Source organism: Melanaphis sacchari, unplaced genomic scaffold (genome assembly GCF_002803265.2).
Source record: "Melanaphis sacchari strain LSU unplaced genomic scaffold, SCAv2.0 Contig1_pilon_pilon, whole genome shotgun sequence".
Taxonomy (NCBI): domain Eukaryota; kingdom Metazoa; phylum Arthropoda; class Insecta; order Hemiptera; family Aphididae; genus Melanaphis; species Melanaphis sacchari.
Genome location: NW_020270976.1, coordinates 6,009,895 through 6,030,747, shown reverse-complemented (window position 1 = coordinate 6,030,747; position 20,853 = coordinate 6,009,895). Strand labels below are relative to the sequence as shown.

Here is a 20,853-nt window from a genome sequence, read left to right as displayed (position 1 = left end):
TTTTTATTTTTTAAACATATTATGTACCTATACATTAAACATAGGTTACCTACCACTATGAACAATGAAGTCTACAACCTTATGTTAATCATTAATATATGCTATGAATAATAAAAATTTAAAAAAATATTTTGATATTGTCATTTTATATATTATATATATAATATATATTTATATTTACTTATTTTTATCTACCTACACAGTATATATAAAATAATTATTTACAATAAGTTCAGGTGCCGTGCGATAAGTGTTGGGTTGATACTATATTGATATGGTCGGTGAGTGAAGATGCCATTGATGGCACTTGGGAATGTACATATATAGGAATCATATTTTTAAAAGTTATATAATCAATAAAAAATTCAAAGATAATAATATTGTACACCTATAACGGTTGTAAAATCGATAAACTAAATAATGCAGCGTTGTCCGACAACATTGATTTATTAATATATCATCAAATCAATGCTAATACCATATCCACGTATTACCACAATTATTCTGCATAAAATTTACAAATAAATCTCTATAGGTATTTAATATATGTTGGTAAAGTAACAATTGTAATGGTTCTTGAATTTTAAGTAAATTTACATAGATGTAAATAGGACAAAAACATATCATATTATTCGTGGCGGTTAAGCCAAGAGGCAAGCGAAATACTGTATAACACTGACTTTTTAAAATACAAATTTCGTTGTAGGTGCTACTGGTCCGCGTCCTATTAAAGCTATTATACTCAAAACTGATTTGGAAATTACCAGTTTAAAACGGGAAACTAATATTTGCCTACTCGTGAATGAAATGCGCTTTGTGCGTAAAATAAAATTATTTGGCGTAGACGCCTGTTGTGAATCAGTATAATTAACAGAGACTAATTGATGGGACCCTGACTCCCCCCCCCATCTATCGGACATGAACCAATATAGTATGTCTTTCAAAGGTATTATTTAAACGTATTGACTGTACCGTTATTTGTGAACTATATTAATGTAATTTATAATATTTAATTAAAATTTATTTAAAACAATTGTATTTTATCAGTCATTAGTCGTCGCCTTAGTTATTAGTGTACGGGCAAAAACAGTGTCGATCTAGTGAACCCAGCCCTTGGATATTTTTCAAGATTGAGGGCTCATAGCCAAGTAAAAAAACTTGTATATTAATTCACTTCTGTGCATGACTCAGATGTTGAACATTTATTTTGAATTAATGACAAAGTCTGATTAATTCAACATATTGTAAATAATAAATATTTATATATTGTATTCATATATATGCTTATACTTCCGTGTAAACATTAGTGAACGAGTATTTTAAAAGCTTACAAATTAAAGTCAAACATAGATCTCGATAAACTAAAAATATTTAGATCCTTTAACTTGTGTGTGTTTTTTTGAGAAGAAATCGCATTCATTTTATTAACATAAATTAAATTATTTATATTTATGTCATTTTTTTTCAAAAAGATTTATTAATAAAGAATTATTTTGTATTTTATGTGTAAAAATGTAAAAAAGATATGTAAAGCGTTGTTGGTTATATTATTTTTAACAACCACAATAATACATATTAAATAATTTAAAAGTAATTATTTTTTAATTAAGATATATCAAAAGGTAGTTAATTTTTTTAAAGTTGAAAAGTGGGCGCTTTGGGGCCAATCATAAGAGCTAGACCGACACAGGAAATAATATAAATCATAATAGGATTTAATTTTTTAAATTTAATATGACAGTAAATTTAACTGTGTTTGCCGTTGGGCATATTATACAACGAAAATAATTATTCTATTTACCAATATGGCAGCATCGAAACATATTGACGTATAATTTTGATAAATACCTCTTAGGTATATTTTAACCGCAATAATTAATAATTTTATTAAATAAGTACATTTATGATTTTATCTATTTTATATTTGCATAAAGGCAATAAAACATATTTATTAAAATAATACCTTAATTTAAGACTTTAGATGGCCCAGAAAGGGTTAAGTCTTCCTATATTCTTCAATTCACGTCCATGACAGAGTAGTAATAATAATTTGTAGATATACCAGTAGGATATAGGTAGTCGTGCACGCCATATCAAATAATGACAAAACGACGAATCGTTATAATTTATATCCGAGCAGCTCCAGTTGAATATATTTTTGAGTCGTTATCCAAATAATGTTTTGAAATTCAATATTATTATTTCAACTATTCAACACAACAACTCATAACAGTTTTTGATTCGTCGAATTAGTTTCTTGTCTAATATTCAATCGTTTTAATTTTCATGAAAACAATACACTAGGAAAATTGAAATAAACAGGTATGGTATTTAAAAAACAAAATTATTTGTGATTTGAATGTATATTATTATATGGTATACATTTGAACGATATGGGTAAATATAACCAATCGTTAAAGGTAATACATATTATAATACTTATTCAGTTGTTCGTAAAATGTATGACACAAAAATGCAACAAAATAAATAAATATCGAACAACATTTGAACGTAAATCGTTTTAGACTAAGTAAAGAGAAATTTGATAAAATTTCATTCTATCCTGCTCGAGTAGGTACCTACAAAACCGACGAACAAAAAAGTTATGTTCTATGTATATTTCTATGATATCTATACAATAACAACAAAAAAAAAAAAAAACCCCGACACCAGATTAAACATATTATTATTATTATTATTATTAAAATTGCTAGTGAGTGACAAATTAAATTTTATCACAGAGAAGAAAAAAATCGTAAGACAAAAAAATGATGAAAAGAAAGAAAATGAGTCAGGAGATGAGAATAAGACCGGTGTGAAAGAGATAGGAGAGGAGAAGAGAGATGGAGAGGAAAAAAGAGGGAACACATGTAATGATGAGAGATGATATAGCGAGCGGTCGTATCGTCTGATCTGTTTCAGTACCAATCTACGTCATGGCCCTCTTTATCTTACTCTCTTTCTCTCTGTTAATACGTTATATTAATTGTATCAATAAAAATATTATTAAAGACGTTAAAGTCCATTAAAACGACACTTTTTTCGACGACTTCTTCTTGAAAGTGCTGACCGATTCTGTGAGCGCTTCGTTGTCAGCGAACAGTGCCCTCAAGTCGGCCGAGCGCTTTTGGCGGGCGGCGTCCCGCTCGGCGATGCCGTCCAATTCGTTTTGTATGTCCAACAAGCGGGCCTTGGACTTGCGCGCCCGAGCCGCGGCCGACAACTGATCGGCGGATAGCTCGTCAGCCGCATCCTGTAGCTGCGCCTTGAACGCGGCCGACCGTCGGTTGTTGGCGTGCATTTCGGCTGTGGCCACCACGTCCTCCGCGTCCTGGAAGAAGGACTTTGTCCGCTTCTTGTGGATCTCTTCCTCCAACGCCTCCTGCGACTTGCTGTTCAGCCCGACCGTGTCCAACAGCTTCTCGGTGTAGTTGAGCCGCGCCCTCGGCTTGCCGTCCGACGCAAACCCGTTGAACGCCGACTCAAATTCCTTTTCCAGCGACGCCGTCCGGGCGGCTGCTGCCTTGGCAGCCCGAGCTCGGCGCAGTGCGGCTACCTGAAGCACGACCGATACACGTCCGTCATTATACATAGTTAAATTAGATCATAGTATAGGGAAAATATGCTATCACACATCGGTATATATACATGCGGAACCGTATAGTTGCAATTTGAAACTTTCAAATGAATTTATAATTCGTTCTGACTTACTACTATATAGATAGGTACTAGTAATTGAAAGTATTTTTAAAATTTATAAACGAGTGGAATGGTATAGAGTATAGACCAACATTTTGTATATAGGATAACTCTCTCGCAGGTCTGATTTCACTACGCTAATCTTATAACTTTAAATAAATATTTAGCTTAATGGGATTCGTTACAGACAGTATACGTATTTATCATCGTGTTGATGTATGTGCTTAGTCAGTGATAATTTGTGTGCGTGACTGAAACTAATAGCGAAGCGCTATTCAGGCCCAAGTACAGTCATATGTCAATAATGCATTTACGCGCATTCGAATATGAATCATGAATCTTATTTTGTCTTAAAGTATCAATATTATATCTATACAAACCTAACCTATTTATTTGATAAAAATCTCTAAAAAAATAATATATGGATTGGTAAAAGAGAAAAGTTTCAAGTTTCTATGATTTATAAATATATTTTTAATCACAACACATAATAAAAATAAATTTAATTGTTATAGGAAATATCGTAATTTTTTGATTAAATATCAAATTTTGTCAAAATTAGAATTTAAAAAGTCCAAAAAAAAGTTGTTATAAGTTACCTATTTAAAAAAAAAATAAACATTTATTGAAAATGTTAAGAATCCACGGTTATTTACTTTTACAAACTTATAAAATCAATTTTAGTTCAAGTACCAATTATTGGTAATTAGATCCAATTATTTGTGTCTTTATGAGAAACCAATATACATGTTTTTATATTTTATACAAATATTGCGTAATATAAGGAGACTCGTTTATTCCCAAACACTTGACCCCGAGACCGTTTCAAACATCTGGGAGTAAGGTTTTAACATAAACATCGGAAACGCAATAATATAAATATAAGTTTGTAACTTTTACGTATTAACAATATGATTGTTTTTAAACAATGAATGTATTAAACCCCTTGCACCGCATCAATCTTTGAGTTATCTATGAACTGCTTAGTGTACACCAGGGGACACCAATTAATATTTTTGAAGAGCCACAATAGAAATTAGAAAATTTTTTGCGGACCATCAAAATTGTAAATATATATTATTAACATATAATAGGTATTATATTTCAAAGTTGGATGTAATGAGAACATTATTTTTTTATTTATTATTTGCTATTGTATATAAACATTAAGAACATAATTAATATTACAAACAATTGAAAAAATAAAAATAAATTATAAATACAATGAAAATAGGAAATTGTTTAGTGATATTAAGAATATTTGAAAAAATGCACAACAATAACAAATATACTCGTAATTTTGTTGTAATATGTTATTAATTATTATTATTCTTTGTCTGCGGGTCGGATAAAATTTGTTCGCGGACCGCCATTTAGTGACCCCTGGTGTACACTAAATGTGTATAATATACTATCAGTATTATTCATATTTTATTTTTTATTTTTCATAAACTATATTATTGTGTCCTGGAGAATGGACATTAATGTATTTAATAATAAAATGTATAATTAAAGTATTACACGATACTTATACAAGATTACATTTTTTTTTCCTGTGGGTTTATTGGTAATTGGATGTTTAAATAACAGTTCGATATTTTAATGTCGTTATATAGACACGATGTGTAGGTATGTGTTAGATTTAAATAATGATGATAAGAATAATAACTATGTTTGTTATATTTGTTAGGTTATACATATACATAGTAAAATTAATGAGTAATTAGTGAAAATAACCAGTGTCTATTTATCAGATTTATATGACTAAATAATATATGAACGCCTTATTATATTTATTTTATCGTTAATAATTTATTAATATTAGTTAATCAAGTGAAAAGAGACAATACATTTTGTAACTCGATAATTACAATGGTCGCTTAAATTAGTGAGTTATTTAATAAATCATAAAACCCTTCATATTATATTATATAGATACTCAAAATATAAAAATTGACGAACATCTTAATAAAAATATAAAATATAAAAAAAAAAAAACAGTTAAGTCGTTCTAATGTATAGTACCAGTTTCGAGTATAACTTGTCATTGAGTAGGTACTGTAATAGGTGTGTTGAATTTAAATTTAATACTAAATCATACCATATGACAAACGAACAGATACACCTGTCAGCCTTTATTTTTAAGGATATTAACTAACATCATATAATAATTGATTTAAATCAAATTCTTACTTGTGGAAAGGTTAAGAGTAGCTTAGAAATTTAACATGAGTTTTTTTTTTTTATTATTTAACCAATATTAATAATTTAGCATTGTAGCTCAAATAATTAAAGTGTATATTAATACACTATATTTACACTATATAATACACTGTATTTTAATATTTATTACTTACATTCTAAAGTATTTAATCTTATCGTATAGGCGATAATAATGATAGTAACATAGTGCATGTCGTGTGTTTTTTCAAATAAAATGACTAAAAGACAAATTAAATTATTAAATGTTGTGTGTAACTGTGTAAGATATCTAAAGTAAATATACTGAAAAAAAACAAAAAAAAAAAAAAAAAAATGTTAACATACCTCCAAGTTCTAATAAACCAAAAAATATTTCAAGATTTATAAATATGTTTGAAACAGATATTTATAACATCGAATTATATTTAAATAAAAATGTAAGTGATGAATTAAATTATGAGTTAATAATGATTAATGAGGAGTAAATGGGTCCCTGTGACTGATATATTTCTTCTAGTTAGAAAACAAAATCTAAAATTTCAGCCAAATTAGTTAAGTCGATATTCTTGGCTTACTTATATAAAAATGTGACCAAGAGTATTCTTTACATACTTATTAAATTTTATTTTGCTATGGTTTTGATAAAAAGGGGACTCGCCAAAAAATAGGTATCATTAGTTTCAAAACCATATAATAAAAAATGGAAAAATGTCATTAAAATTTTTCTTAACATGATAATTCAATATTTTATAAAAATAATATAATATTAATAAAAAAATTATTGATATATACGTATTTACAAAACGGTCACTCAGTCACCCAGATATTAGTTAACAACTTGACATTGCAAGAGCTAAACAAATTCCTGAAAACCGAAAAAACTCCTTCTTGACCTACCTATATTGGCTATTATATAAACAATTATTTTATATGGTCGACATGAGTTAGATATTTATGGATTAAATGACTTTGGTCTTTTTAGTTAAATAATATTGAATCTGATCATAACAACGGTAATTTTATAGTATTATTACGAACGCGTGTTTCATGTAGATATCAACATTTATTAATTATATTCAAAAACAGTCATTAAATACGATATTATTATAGCATTAAAATTTAAAATAATTTAGTTAATATCTATGGAAAAATAATTGATGAAAAAATATTTATTTACCTAGTAAACAGACATCTGTATTATTCATTAAAATAACAAAGAAAATAATATTAATAGGTATTACTAAGAATAATATCCAACATTCTATAGGAAGTGTTTATATATAACCAATATGGTACCTATATGGTTACATATTATACACAAATATACAATATATAAAAATATATTTTTTAATTATATCTAATGTATTACAGTGTAAGCCATTATTTGATTATTTTTAGTCTTAATTAAATGTTTGAAAAAAAATACAATGCCAAAAATAGATGTTAAAAATACATATCAGATTTTCATACACTTTGACATCCTTTAATTTTGGAATAACTCCAAAGTGTAAATTATACGATAGCTATATCATTGTGTGTGTAATATATACAATACACATATTATACAGTTAAATTATCTGATTTTATTATCAGTTTACTATTTTTTTACAGGCCAATGTTTACTAAGCTATTTATATTTTAAAAAATCTAAAGGATTTTTTCTTATAATTTAGGTATAAGATCACGATACGTCAATACATGAATTCCAGTTACCAAATTTCACTAGTGGGCCAATTATTAATACATAACATATAGGTAATAATGAATCATATAAATTATTATTATTAAATTGATTTCGACTATCAATATTCATATTTTTTTATTAGAAAAATTCAAAAAATAAAAATTTCATTCAAATATTTGATTATGTTATATTTTTAATTATTTTAAAATATTTCTGGAAGGATTAGGTCGATCAATTATGAGTCTTGTTTGAATTTATTAAATAATCCTATTATTTTTTTTTATTTTACTAAGCAATTAAAAGCAAAATGAAATAAAAATAAATAATAAAACGCCATTGAAATTTAATTATTTTACTATAACTCAGAGTAAAGGTAAGAATAAAATATTCAAGGTGGTATGTTTACTGTTTTTGAAGTATACGTTCCCTTCAAACAAATAATGGTTAGTTTATACTATATAATATCCACTAAATTATATAATAAAACATTTTTAATGGAAATGTTGTTAAAAAATATTCTTATTCTTACTATCAATACAAATGATGTTATATTATTTTAATATTATATACAAGACGTATAGCACGTACTTTTTATTCAATAATATTATTAAAAATTGATTCAAGTTTCAGTGGCAATTGTTACTTCGCGTTACTTGACGCACTGGCATATAATATAAATACATCAGTTGCATTATAGTGTAAATACACTTGTATATTAATATTATGTGTGTAATATACAAAATATATATAAACAATTTTCAGCAATGATTATCCTTTCTCTTGAATTACTCACATTTAAAATTATCTGGCCACTCTCCTATCAAGTTATTGATTATATACCATTGAAGATAATATAAAAATAAACATTATATATTTAATTATAGATATTATATTAATTATTAACTAAAATATAATTGAGCTTCTTTTACATACATCACATTTGTATACGTGTTTCTTTTTTGGAAACACCGTTGTGTACGTTTTTTAATAGATGGATTGTCAAAAATTAAAATTACCCTAAAAACAACACAATTACGTATTATCTGTGCAATGTAGTCATTTATTAAAAATATATACATATTAATCGTCAAAACGGACAAGTTAATGTTGATAAAATACAAAAAAACTACATCGAAACACTGCAGGTGCAGGTTATCTACCCCTTTACCCACCTGTAGGATAACATGCCAGTATCATCGTTAGTTCATCGTTTAATAATTAAATTAATATATATTATCTGTGTCTTAACCCCAAGCTCGTGGATAAGACGTTGATTAATAATAATCATAAATAATAATATATTTTAGATCGTTTACAAATGTATTGCTAATAAAGTATCTATTCAAACTACTCTGCAAATAATGTTAAGACAAAAAGCATTAACATATTTGAATATGTTATGTATACTTTTTAAGGTATTTAGGCTGAGTATATGTAGTACTTAAATAACTTTTTTCATCTTACATAATATATAGTATATATTTTATAAATCTTCTACATCCCTCATGCACTAAATGTGGTCAACACCATAGATTTAATGCATAAAATAATCATTTTTAAATTATAGTGATTTATTGATCTATATCTAAAATTTTATCGAAAGAATTTACCTCTTGTTCGAATTCGTCGTCGGGCAGTGATAATCTGGAGTCGGATCCGCTGCGCCGGGACCGCACTGGTGATGAAGATCTGTACTCGTCAAAAGCCGAAGTGCCAGATGTACCAAATAGGCTTTTGGGGCTAGAGTCGAAGAATCCGCTAGTTGGTTTGGCTGCGGCTGGTGTGGTCGAAGAACCGTAGTATTTGCGGTCCAGGTGGTCCATCATTGGCTTATAGTAACCCTCGCCGATGTTATAATTGCAATCGTACACCCGGGTTCGGGGACGGCTCAAAAGTGTCCGTCTTTCTGACATGCTGATGTATGTAAGTTACTGCCTAAATAATAAATATATAATGAATTTATTTTTTATAATTATAATATACAAGTTAAAAAAAAAATTAATTATTAAAAAACACGATAAAAATATTTTTTAATAGTTATGAAGTATGCAGTAATATGTATGTATACTACATGATTTGGATATCTATAGACTATTACGCTTTTATATAAATTAATATTAAAAAAAAAAAATTAGATATTTGTTCTGAAATGGATTCAAATTTACATTTATGCGAGAATAATCACGATGAACTCGTTAAAATGATATGTAATTGCCGATTAATTACAATATATTTATTTTTTATTTTAATAAATTTACAATTTTTTATACAAACAGAATAAAAAGATCTTTAGTAGTGAGAGTGGGTACTGGGTCAAATAAGGTATCTAGTGATAGTGATTTTAACATAAATTTAATATAAAATAAATAGTTAGATACTTATCTATTATACTTTATTATTTTGAATATAAATAACTATTTGTTGTTTAAGCGACTATACTAAATTAAATACCATTTTAAAATAGTAATAGAACTAACAACTAATTAATCATTAAATACATTACTTAATTAGAAAAGATTAATGTACAAATTCTCTGTTTTAATGAGATAAAATTTGTTTTAATGTTAATAAATAATAGGTGATAAAATCAGAAGGTAATTATAAAATATATTCTAGAATTAGTTAAGTATGCTTAATTATATGATAAAATTATAATTTGTGTATATTACAAATCAAATTTATTTAGATCATTAGAATTGATTCTGAGTACACATAGCTTATGCATTATATCAATACGTTTTTGTAAAGGTGTCATTAATAAGTTTATTTCGTTAAGAAAAAAGTAATTTATACATTTTTTAATGTTTACGGTTATACTTGATGTTCTATATATTTTTAATAAATTTAATTGACATATTCTGAAACTAATTGACTCATAATAAAAATGCATAGCCATATATTATTATTATATAAGCTATAACTTTTTTTTTTTTTGAACGGTTAGAATTTTATGTTTTAATTTATTCAATTTTATTGATCAAACAGTTAAAATAACTTATCAATTACCATTCAATTAATTACTTGGCAATTTTATGCAGTTAAAATAAAATTAATTACATAGCACACTAATATAAATTGTGTGTTGGTTTTTTATTCCAGTTATTTCGAAAGATTAACTGCGATAGAGCAGACTGCAGAGTAACAAAAGCTATAAATGTCACGTTGAGTTTCGGTGAAACGTATAAGCATTGACTATAGAATAGATTATAATATAATCAATGGTATAAGAAGTATAACTTCAAACTTTATACTTATACCAATATCACTTTATTACAAGCCGTATGTCAGTTAACATTTTAATTTATTATTTTGTTCATTGAAATTCTATATTTAATTATCTTTCTAAAATAAAAAGACTTTTATTATATACTATAAAATCTTTTAGATTTAATTATTATTTTTGTGTTTTTTTGGCCCAGAAATTAAGTGATAAAACTATTCAACATTAATAATGAGTAATGACTTTTAACCATACATGATTATATAATTAAATAAAAAGTTATGGATTGGGAAGTTCAAAAGTCTTTTGTATATTTATTATACAATTATATAATAAATTTGAGGATATTTTTCAAAATGTACCTATATACTTTTTTTTTAATATTAGGGATATTAACTATTGTAAACAAATAATTTAAATAGTTTCTAAATTATGTATATTATTACTATATATGTTTATATATAAAAATGTACATACATAGTAACTACACCTATATATTTATAATAATACAACGTGTTTTTATTTTAAAATTATTATTAGAAGATAATTTACAGTATAATTAATTAATTTCTAATTATAATTCATAGTATCTATGTAGTAAGTAGTTATAACCTACTAACAATTTTATGTTGCGAAGAAAAATTTATCTCATGAGATGGGAGTGAGATAAGGTGGTTGTAGAGAATGTGTACAACTTGGTAAAAGAAAATAAATTGTAAATTTATGCTAGACAAAATAGTTGTAGGTACAACTCTATTAAGAAAAGGAAGTAAAAATTAAATGGATTACGCTTTAGGAATTTATAAAAAATAATATAACTATGATTTGACAAATTAATTACTACAGTATAGATATTAGATACTTTAATAATAAATATAGAAAACTTTAAGTATCAAAAATCAATATCCCTTGTTTTCCCAATAACTACACGCACCTTCAGCAGTTTAATATTTCTTTAAACTTTACTTATTAGTTATTACAGAAGACATGTGGCTTATTTTCCATTCATACACAATATCCTCACTGATATCTGGTAAATTCAATTATCCTGTATACTTATATTTTATTTCTTAGTACCATCACGTTCCGCTTCGTCCCATGTCCATGTTCCATAAAATCTTTTTGAATTATTTTTATATTATTCGTCTAATATTCTAATACGAACTATTAACAACCCCAGTTTTTCTCTCCAATACAGAAAAACTAGTTTCTAATTAATTGTATTATACTAGTAAATTTAGTAACTTTTCATTGTAATTTAGGTTTGTAACCGTATATTTTTATTCTTATAGTATTTAGAATGATATGTTTTATTTTATTACCGCTATTATATTCTTAATATTTTATTTCAAAGTTTAAATACATATTTACTTTGGAATATTCACTATAAAAATGTATTAAATATCATAAATTAATATGTATTGATAAATAAAGTCCCTGATTAATTATGAAGTTTTAAAAAAATTATTAAAAAAATTAAAACAACTTTTTATTTCACATTTTTATTATATGATATTTAAAAAACCTCATAAATTTATAAATTATGAACTTTATAAGATTTATAATAAAGTATCACATATTATAAAATGTATATCTTATATTATAATAATATGATTAAAAACCTACTTGAGATTTATCACGACAGTTCTAAAATGCCATTTTACTGTGTATTAAATGAAGTATGAAATTCACACGTGAAACACGATTTCAAAAGGACGTAAACAATAGTAAATAATTTAATAGGAACGTTAATGGTTATTAATTTTTAAACATTCTAGACCCTAGTATTTTACCCTATATGTTTATACATAAGTATTAGATATAATAAACATGTTGCTGTTATAAAATTAGTAAACTCGTGGAAGAAAAATAATCAAAATAGATTATCTTTAAACGAGACGTTATATATAATATAATAAATAAGTAGAAAATATTATCAAAGTAAAATACTATAAAAACATAATTTTGTTGTAGAGTATTCAAAAATGATAAACAAAATTCATATTTGAATTTAATAATAATAAAAATCAAATGTTCAGATACTTTAGGGATTATATCTACACCAAGATTGGCACAATGTATATATTCAAAAGCAATGTCAAACCAATATCCAACCTGTATGGAAATCAATTTCAAATGATGTTAACAAATTCAAAAACGTTGATGTCTGTTAAAAATCTTACAAGTTGAAGTCATGAAAATTAAGTTTATTTTAAGTTTTTAAAATGTATTAGAACAATTTAAATATGTTGGAATCAACAGACAACAATATATTTGCATTAAAATTAAAATACAAATAAACAAAATTCGAGAAAAAAATCGATACTATTTCTAAAATTCATACTCACACAAAACTAATCAAAATGTATTATTTAAAAAAAAAATAAGCACATATTAAATGATTAGATTACATTTTAATAAATTATAAATTTTAGTAAAATATTATCGTTTCCCTAATTGACCTAATTATTTTCATCTATATTAAATTAAAATCAAATCAAAATTTACGAGTATTCTATAAACAAGTAATTTTACACTTATAACCTAGATCTTAAATTGCCTTAATTTTTCTGATAGGGTTTTTTTTTGTCTTCTCAAACAGGAAATTTGAAAAATAAATTCAACGTAAAATACCCAAGACCGATGATGTTTTTAGACTTTGACAAGACTCAAAGAATACCACTTCTAAAATAAGAGGTATAAAAAATAATTATGCCATCGTAGGCTTGGGATAAACCGTCTGTATTGTAAACAAGCTTCGAAAATGTGTATGCTAGTAATTTAAAATAATGGTTGAGCCAGAGACACAAACGTTGTCGCTGTTGTTCAAACTTACAAAATAACAAATTGTACGTAAACAATAATTCATTTTACTCTGTTATTTTTAAAATAAGAATTGGATGAATTGTTTTATTATAAAAGTTAAAAGTAACATTATTTAAGGCATCTCAAATGCTTTTGATACTTTAATTTTGAATTTACAAAAAGTATACAGTTTTAAAATTTTTATAACTTACTTTATATTTTAAATATTAATAAAATTCTTCGAGATGTTCTAAATAATAATCTTACCCTCAACATTTATAATCGGTCAACTCTAATTTTAGAAATAACTAAGTAAAATAGATTATTGTAGACGTAAAATTTGCTATGTAGTACGTTTTATCTAGGACGGAAACAATACATATTCGTGTAACTCTTAAATCAATCCAACCTAATACTATATTAATGAGTAATGACTAATGATTTTCAATTCAATATTTTCTGATGCATAATAATTTATAAACATCCATTATACGCGGTATTATGTATTAAATTCTTATTGAACAATAATTATTTTAGAAGCTGGTATCAAAGCATTAAACAGTGACTGAGTGACGATAATAATATTATACAGTCTATGACGCGTTACATAATATATTATATATGCATCGGTTATAATTAATTGTCGTCAAATGATTCGTGTTTTATATTTATATACAATACCACATAATAGTATGTATATAATATAGTCGCATGGCTGACGTGGGACCCTATAAATAAAACACAATACATACTGCAAAATCAGTGGCACTCAACACTAATAATTAGGGCTCGGATTTAAATGCCCTAAAAATATCAAAAAAATGCCCTTTCAAAAATGCATTTATGACATAAAAACTTTAAAAAATGCCCTAAAAATATCAAAAAATGCCTTTTTAAAAAATGCATTATTTATTAAATAAATTCAAATTATTATAAAAAAATGAGTAAAAATGAAATTTCATTTATACTACACAACAAAAAAAAAATAAAAAAAATAAAAAAATATTAAAATCAAAAATTAATTAAAAATTAAATTACATATTTGAATTGCACTGTACAATTAGTATTTCTTTTAAGTTAATAATAGTAATAATACGAGAAATAGGTAAAAAATGTCCTTAAATTTAAAAAAATGCATTTAAAACGTCAAAAAATGCTCTTTAAAGTATAAAATCCGCTAAAAATGCAAAAAAATGCAAAAAATGTCCCGAAAAATGTTTGTGGTTAGAACACGGAGTACCTGAAACATATTTGTAACTTGAAAAGCATCGAGTAAGATATCCCAAAAAAAAGATGCAAATTCATTGAAATCCGAGCCCTACTAATAATATAGGTGTAAAAGCTATTACATTTTTCAGCGATAATTAAAAAAATTTAATAGCAGACTCTGTTCTAATCAGGTGTGTATATGAAAAATATTATTTTTTTGGGGGGGGGGAGGTTAAAGTTGTATATTTTCATACTTATATTATAAGAAGTTCATTGACTCAAAACACTTCTATTCAATATAATCATTCTTTATAATTTATCAGAAATTTTTTTTTGGTGACTAGAGAGAAGTCAACCCCTAAAATCTCTATTGTGTATGAGCCCGGTTTTAAAGACGTTTTAAATTCCTAATTCAAGTAGCTTGTGATTACCAAGTCGACATATTGATCACAATTAATAAATATGTTATTAATAATTAATTTAGTTTTAAATCATAAATGTTGATTATAACTCTAACATTTGAATATTACAGTTGTAATGTATATGTGATATTATTGTTATGAATATTTCATTAGATTAGCATTGCATAAAAGTCATTAAAAAATTTTCATGTGCTTGGGTTAACTGAAACTAATTAATTTGACTATCGCAAGCTAAAGCAGATTAACAAATTTTTTTTTGTGTTAGGTATTTAATTTTATTGTTAGCTCTGTAGACTATATGGTATATTTAAATATTAAGGTAACAAAATTATGGACTAGGAAAAATCTTTAAAAGCGATTGGCGAGTAAAAATATAGAAGTATATAACATCTTGCTGCACATAATAAAAAAGGTTATGGGGCGCTACAGCAGTGTGAATGTACCCACAGGTCGCCGGTAGGAGGTGTAAAATAATGTTATAATACGGTAAAATTTCTAAATACCGTAACCGAAATTTAATCCGTAAATTATAAAAGGGGGGAATGAAAAATGAATGTTATGTACACATATGTATATTTATATTATTTTTATATATCTAAGTATTATTGTTTATTATTTAAAACAAAATCAGTTTCCAAATGATACAGTTATTTTCTACGATGTATAAAATAAACTATAATAATGTGTAAAATGTACATTGTGATAAACTTGGATAATAATTATCAAAATCTAGCCATAAAGGTGATCGTTATTTAGAGTGTCTCGTGTTTAGAAGTTTTTCTATAGATAAATAATGAAAATTTTCCCATTTTCGAAAAAATGCCCATTATTTAGAGGTGTTCGTTAAGGGAAATTTCACTGTATTATTTCGAAGTATTATACTGTGGGTTCGAGGAGTCGAATAGTTTTGGTTTTAAAACGACGAGGCTGCGCAGCTACGACATGACCCGGAAAGTTTGCCAAATTCGCGCGCGAGACTGAATTTATAACAGTCAGTAGTGGCGGCGTGTACACGAGTATCCAAAATGCTATTTATACGCGACGATATATATAAAAAAAAATAAAACAACATCCTCTACCCCGGTGCGGTGCAGACCACACCATACCCGGGTGATATATGCGCATATTTTATACACATCATACGTAATACACCGATATGGTTAAAAAAATATATTCGTATTTCAGCGGTGGCAAAACCGTAGAGGACACGGTGACACACACACTGCTGAACTCGTTTTTCTACGTCTGCAAATCTCAAATTATTGTTAAGACGTTCAAGGGACGTATTTACGGAATTAAAATTTGAAGACATAACCGACGTTTTATGTAATGTATATTATTATAGTAATAGTATATGGCAAGAATAAATCAATGTCGCACCTGTATAGAAGCGCTGCGAGAAATAAGAAAAGCGTCACGAACAAGATACAATATTTTATGATATACCTATACAAAGTAAGTACATACTGTACAATTATTTTGTGGTATAATAACAGATATGATTTGGATACACAATTTGTATTTTTACTATGGGCAGTAGAAGAGGGGGCGGTTGTAGGTTTTTGTATACGTATTTGCTAACTGCAGCGATGGTATAATTACAATTTTCAATGATATAAACGGTGGTGTCTAGGGATTTTTGTAGGGGAAATGAAAATCAGGGTCGAAATTCACTTCAAGTTATCAGTTAAACAGAATATCAACGACTAGGCAGGTACTTTTATCATACATTTCACTGACGGAGTGGTGCGGTGTTGTCTGCGTGAAATCGCACACCATCAAATACACCTCCTACACAATAATGTTATAATAAGACTTTTAAACCGCTTCCGAATGACCGCGGTATATTGCAATATAGATATCACGTATAGGAACGATATTGGAGCGCGTCCGGGAACCGAACGGTTTCGTCCGGACCGCAGGCCCCGACTCGTACAGGAAAAGGACGCTGCACGATATTCAATGTTATATTATAACAACAATAATATTATAGTATATGATATATCATTATAAATAAGGTAGGTACCGTGTTGTACTGCAGTTGATGGACTCACCTCGTGACGAAAGCCGTCGGGATAGGCGTGCTGCAGTGCGGCGACGTGTGTATTGCGTGACGGTTACCTATCTAGCAAAAACGTAGTTTTCCACTGCGGATTTGATGGACGAAATGGCACTGAGTTACGCGCGGGTATACGAGGGTACCCTTACGCGTCCTTCACCGCCGCCATTGCGATTGCGGTATTGACGCGTTGCCAATAATGCGTGCATATACCTACACGACTGCTGTAAGAGCTGCTGAACGTATTTAATATACATAATATATTATAATACCGTACAACAGGCCGGCCTCGCAGCAAAACAAACGCCGCCTCCACTTGCCGTTCGCCCATCGACGGCCCAGCTCGGATTTCGTGCGAATGACCGCCGCCGAGTCTGATCACTGCTGCAGACGACGACGACGACGAATCATTATTTATTATTTTTTATTATTGTTTTAACGCGCGTCGTACTTTCGCGTTCATCGTTGTCCATCGCCAGTTACATTACCTGCTTAATAATTATTATAGGTATGTTGTTCGTTTGGATAAAAAAAACATTATCACTAAAGTCATGACACGCTAATAAACTGCGCACAACCGTATACGCCCAAGAAATAAGAATACTCAATACGGAGAAGACGTATCTATAGGTAGATGAATTATGAATAATAATTATGTATTAAATTATTTTGGTATAAACCCTATCATGGTTATGTGTTGACCACACGGGTTACACGGAATACGGTAATACGGTGGTAGCCGCGTCAGTGTAAAATAGATATTTTTACCTACCGTCACGTCCGTTCACAACAGTTCAATTTTCAATCAATGCGTATCGGTGTACAGTGTACGTTTTAGACTCGTTGTTTCCACTGGACGACGAAAATGTTACCTATTAGGTACTCTTATGCGATAACCGTATGCAACTGCTATAGGTACTTCTGTCGATCAATGTTCAATACGTAAATAACATATTATTGTAATAAACCCTTTTTCGTTTTCAATTTCCAAACAGTGTAATGAGACGAAGCGAAACACGTACATATTATTATTTAATATTGTTATTTTACATCATTGTGAGGAGGGGAAGGATTTGTCCAATTGTCGTGGTATTAAAATAATCGTTATTACAACTACAGCTAAGTTAAAAATATGTTCGTTTTGCAGTTTTTATTAATTTTAAGTATGCGACTTTGGGTCAGAAAAGAGGACGAAACATTTGAAGTCTATATAATTTGTTACTTTTCGTTTTGATCTGGCGTGAGAGGTTTGTTAAAAGTTAAGCCTAAAAATATAAAACTTAATACTAAACTTCAGAGACAGTAGAAATATTATTATTTAGTTTGATTAGAAAACATACTTTTGGGTGTAAAGTGAAAATTATAAGAAAGTGCGGCTGGTTTGGTTTCTTTAATTTTTATTTTCCAACGATTAGACTAAGTAGGCAGGTACTAACGTTATACTGTGTTATGTAACGTATTAATATGTTTTAGGATAAATTTGGAGACAGTTGTTAGGTAGTTATTAGACGTTATAAATGCTTCTTAAGATGATAAATATTAATTAGTCTGAGATATTTATAATTATAATTCAGAAGTTGATGACCTTAGAGACATTAAAAGATGACGTAAATAAAATATATGATAAATGACCAAAAAAATTATAAATATTTGTTTAAAATTAGTAAAAATACATTTATTTTTAAAAAAAGAATAGTAATAATAATAAAAATTATACTCAAAATTATTACATTGTACTATTAAAGTATAGTTAATATTATCAAAAGTAAAAATGACAGCTAGCAATTACATTTTTTTATCAAATCTTTATCTTTACCTTACTCGTATATAGCTTGTGTAAAATATTATTTTATAAGATATAAATATTTTGATGTAGGTACTTACATACTGTCTGTGTACAACAAAAACTGTGCGTGTCTAATATTAATAAAAATCTAGTTATTAATACAAGAAATTGAACTAAAAATGAAAATAGGACCTAAAAATGACAAAAAATGACTTAAAAAGTAAAAATAGCCAAAAAATGCAAAATAAAAATTAGTTATTTAGATTAACATGCTTATGAAACACATTTGTGGTCAGGAGAGAATCGTCTAATAAGTTTCAAAAAAAAAAAAAAAAAAAAAATGCAAAATGCATCAACTTTTGCCTAGTTATGTTTAAAAACCTGGGCTATAGTTTGTAATTCGGATTAGACCTTTTTCGTAATTACCCACGAGACGCCACTTGTATGCAACCAAAATTTTACTTTTGGCACTTAGATACTTCATATATTTTATTTTATTAATACTTGTTAATTTTAAAATAATTAATGTAACATAATATAGTAATAATAAAAATACCAACGCCTCTTTATGGGCCTCAGAATTTGGCATTCAATGCAATTGCCCTTCTGATCCCTCCCTAAATATCTTCATTCCATAAGTAGATATGTCGATAGGCACAAGTACTTCTGTTTTTGTACCAAGATTAAAATTTTACAGTTCAGGATTCGGGGCTCAAACATTAATCATAATTTGATGAGTCTTTATAGGATTTAATAAATACATAACAATATATTATTATAAAGAGTTTCCCAAAAATAACGCTTTTTTATGATGAACAGTACCGCAACATGATCATTGATTTTTTATGATTTAATCTTGACACATGGGCTTCACAGAGTTGTGATTTCAGCACGATGGTGCGCCACGCTGCATGGGAAGTTTTCAAATCACCTAATTGCACTTTGGAGTGATGTAAACTGATTAATTAGGTCATGTGATCTCATTCATTATGATTTTTCTTTTAAGGTTTTATCAAATCTCAGAGTTACACAACAGAATCGAAAACCATAAGCAATTTAAAAGAAGAAATTCGAAGTGTGATTACAAAACTCACCAGAGAGAATTATGAAGCGGTTATTGCTAATTGCTAATCGATAATCGTCAGCAAGCCAGGGGAGGTAATTTGAATAATATTATTTTTCATACTTAAACCAGAAATCATACTGAAATATTCATATCCTTTTTTTATTTTGTGTTAGTTTGAAAAATAAAGTGTTTTTCTAGCCAATTAAAAAAAATCATCATTCTTTTGAGGACACCCTTTAGTTATGTACAATAATATGCATGTTTGGCATTCATACAATTTGAGCAGTTTTTGAGGTGCACTGCATACAAAAAATACAACTGGTTATAACCACATAATAATAATAGTATTAAAATAATAAAATATTAAACTGTCTATTAAATCTTAGCTCGTATATAATACAGGAAAATAAGAAAAAAAATGTTTTATATATTAAAATATGTATTATATATGAATTTTTATATACAGTGTGCAATACACTTTTGTACTATATAATATAATATATTGTAAGTAATATAATATGTTATTATATATTTTTTTTACTAATTGTTATACTATTAACTTTACGGAATTTAAAGTCTTACTGGCTTTAAAAGTAAGTACTCATAGTTTGTACAATTACTTTTTTCATTTTAATCGGCTATGTTTTTACATTATACAATATAAAAATGACCAAGTTATTATTATTAATTATCATGAAGTA

The 20,853-nt window shown here is 27.3% G+C and overlaps 1 protein-coding gene across 2 annotated transcripts; it reads right to left on the bottom strand.

Annotated features, from left to right (window-relative positions):
- Positions 1 to 2,709: 2,709 nt before the first annotated feature.
- LOC112593290 lies at positions 2,710 to 17,480 on the bottom strand. Of its 2 annotated transcripts, none has more exons than XM_025337657.1 (3): positions 17,268 to 17,480; positions 9,196 to 9,520; positions 2,710 to 3,556 (listed from the first exon to the last, which is right to left on the bottom strand). In XM_025337657.1, exons 2-3 carry the CDS (start codon positions 9,496 to 9,498, stop codon positions 3,026 to 3,028), a joined length of 834 nt encoding a protein of 277 aa, XP_025193442.1. In that variant the 5' UTR covers positions 9,499 to 9,520; positions 17,268 to 17,480; the 3' UTR covers positions 2,710 to 3,025. The 2 variants fall into 2 exon arrangements, with proteins under 2 accessions (XP_025193442.1, XP_025193440.1); XM_025337655.1 differs by having other exon boundaries at positions 17,296 to 17,478.
- Between the last annotated feature and the right edge of the window lie 3,373 nt (positions 17,481 to 20,853).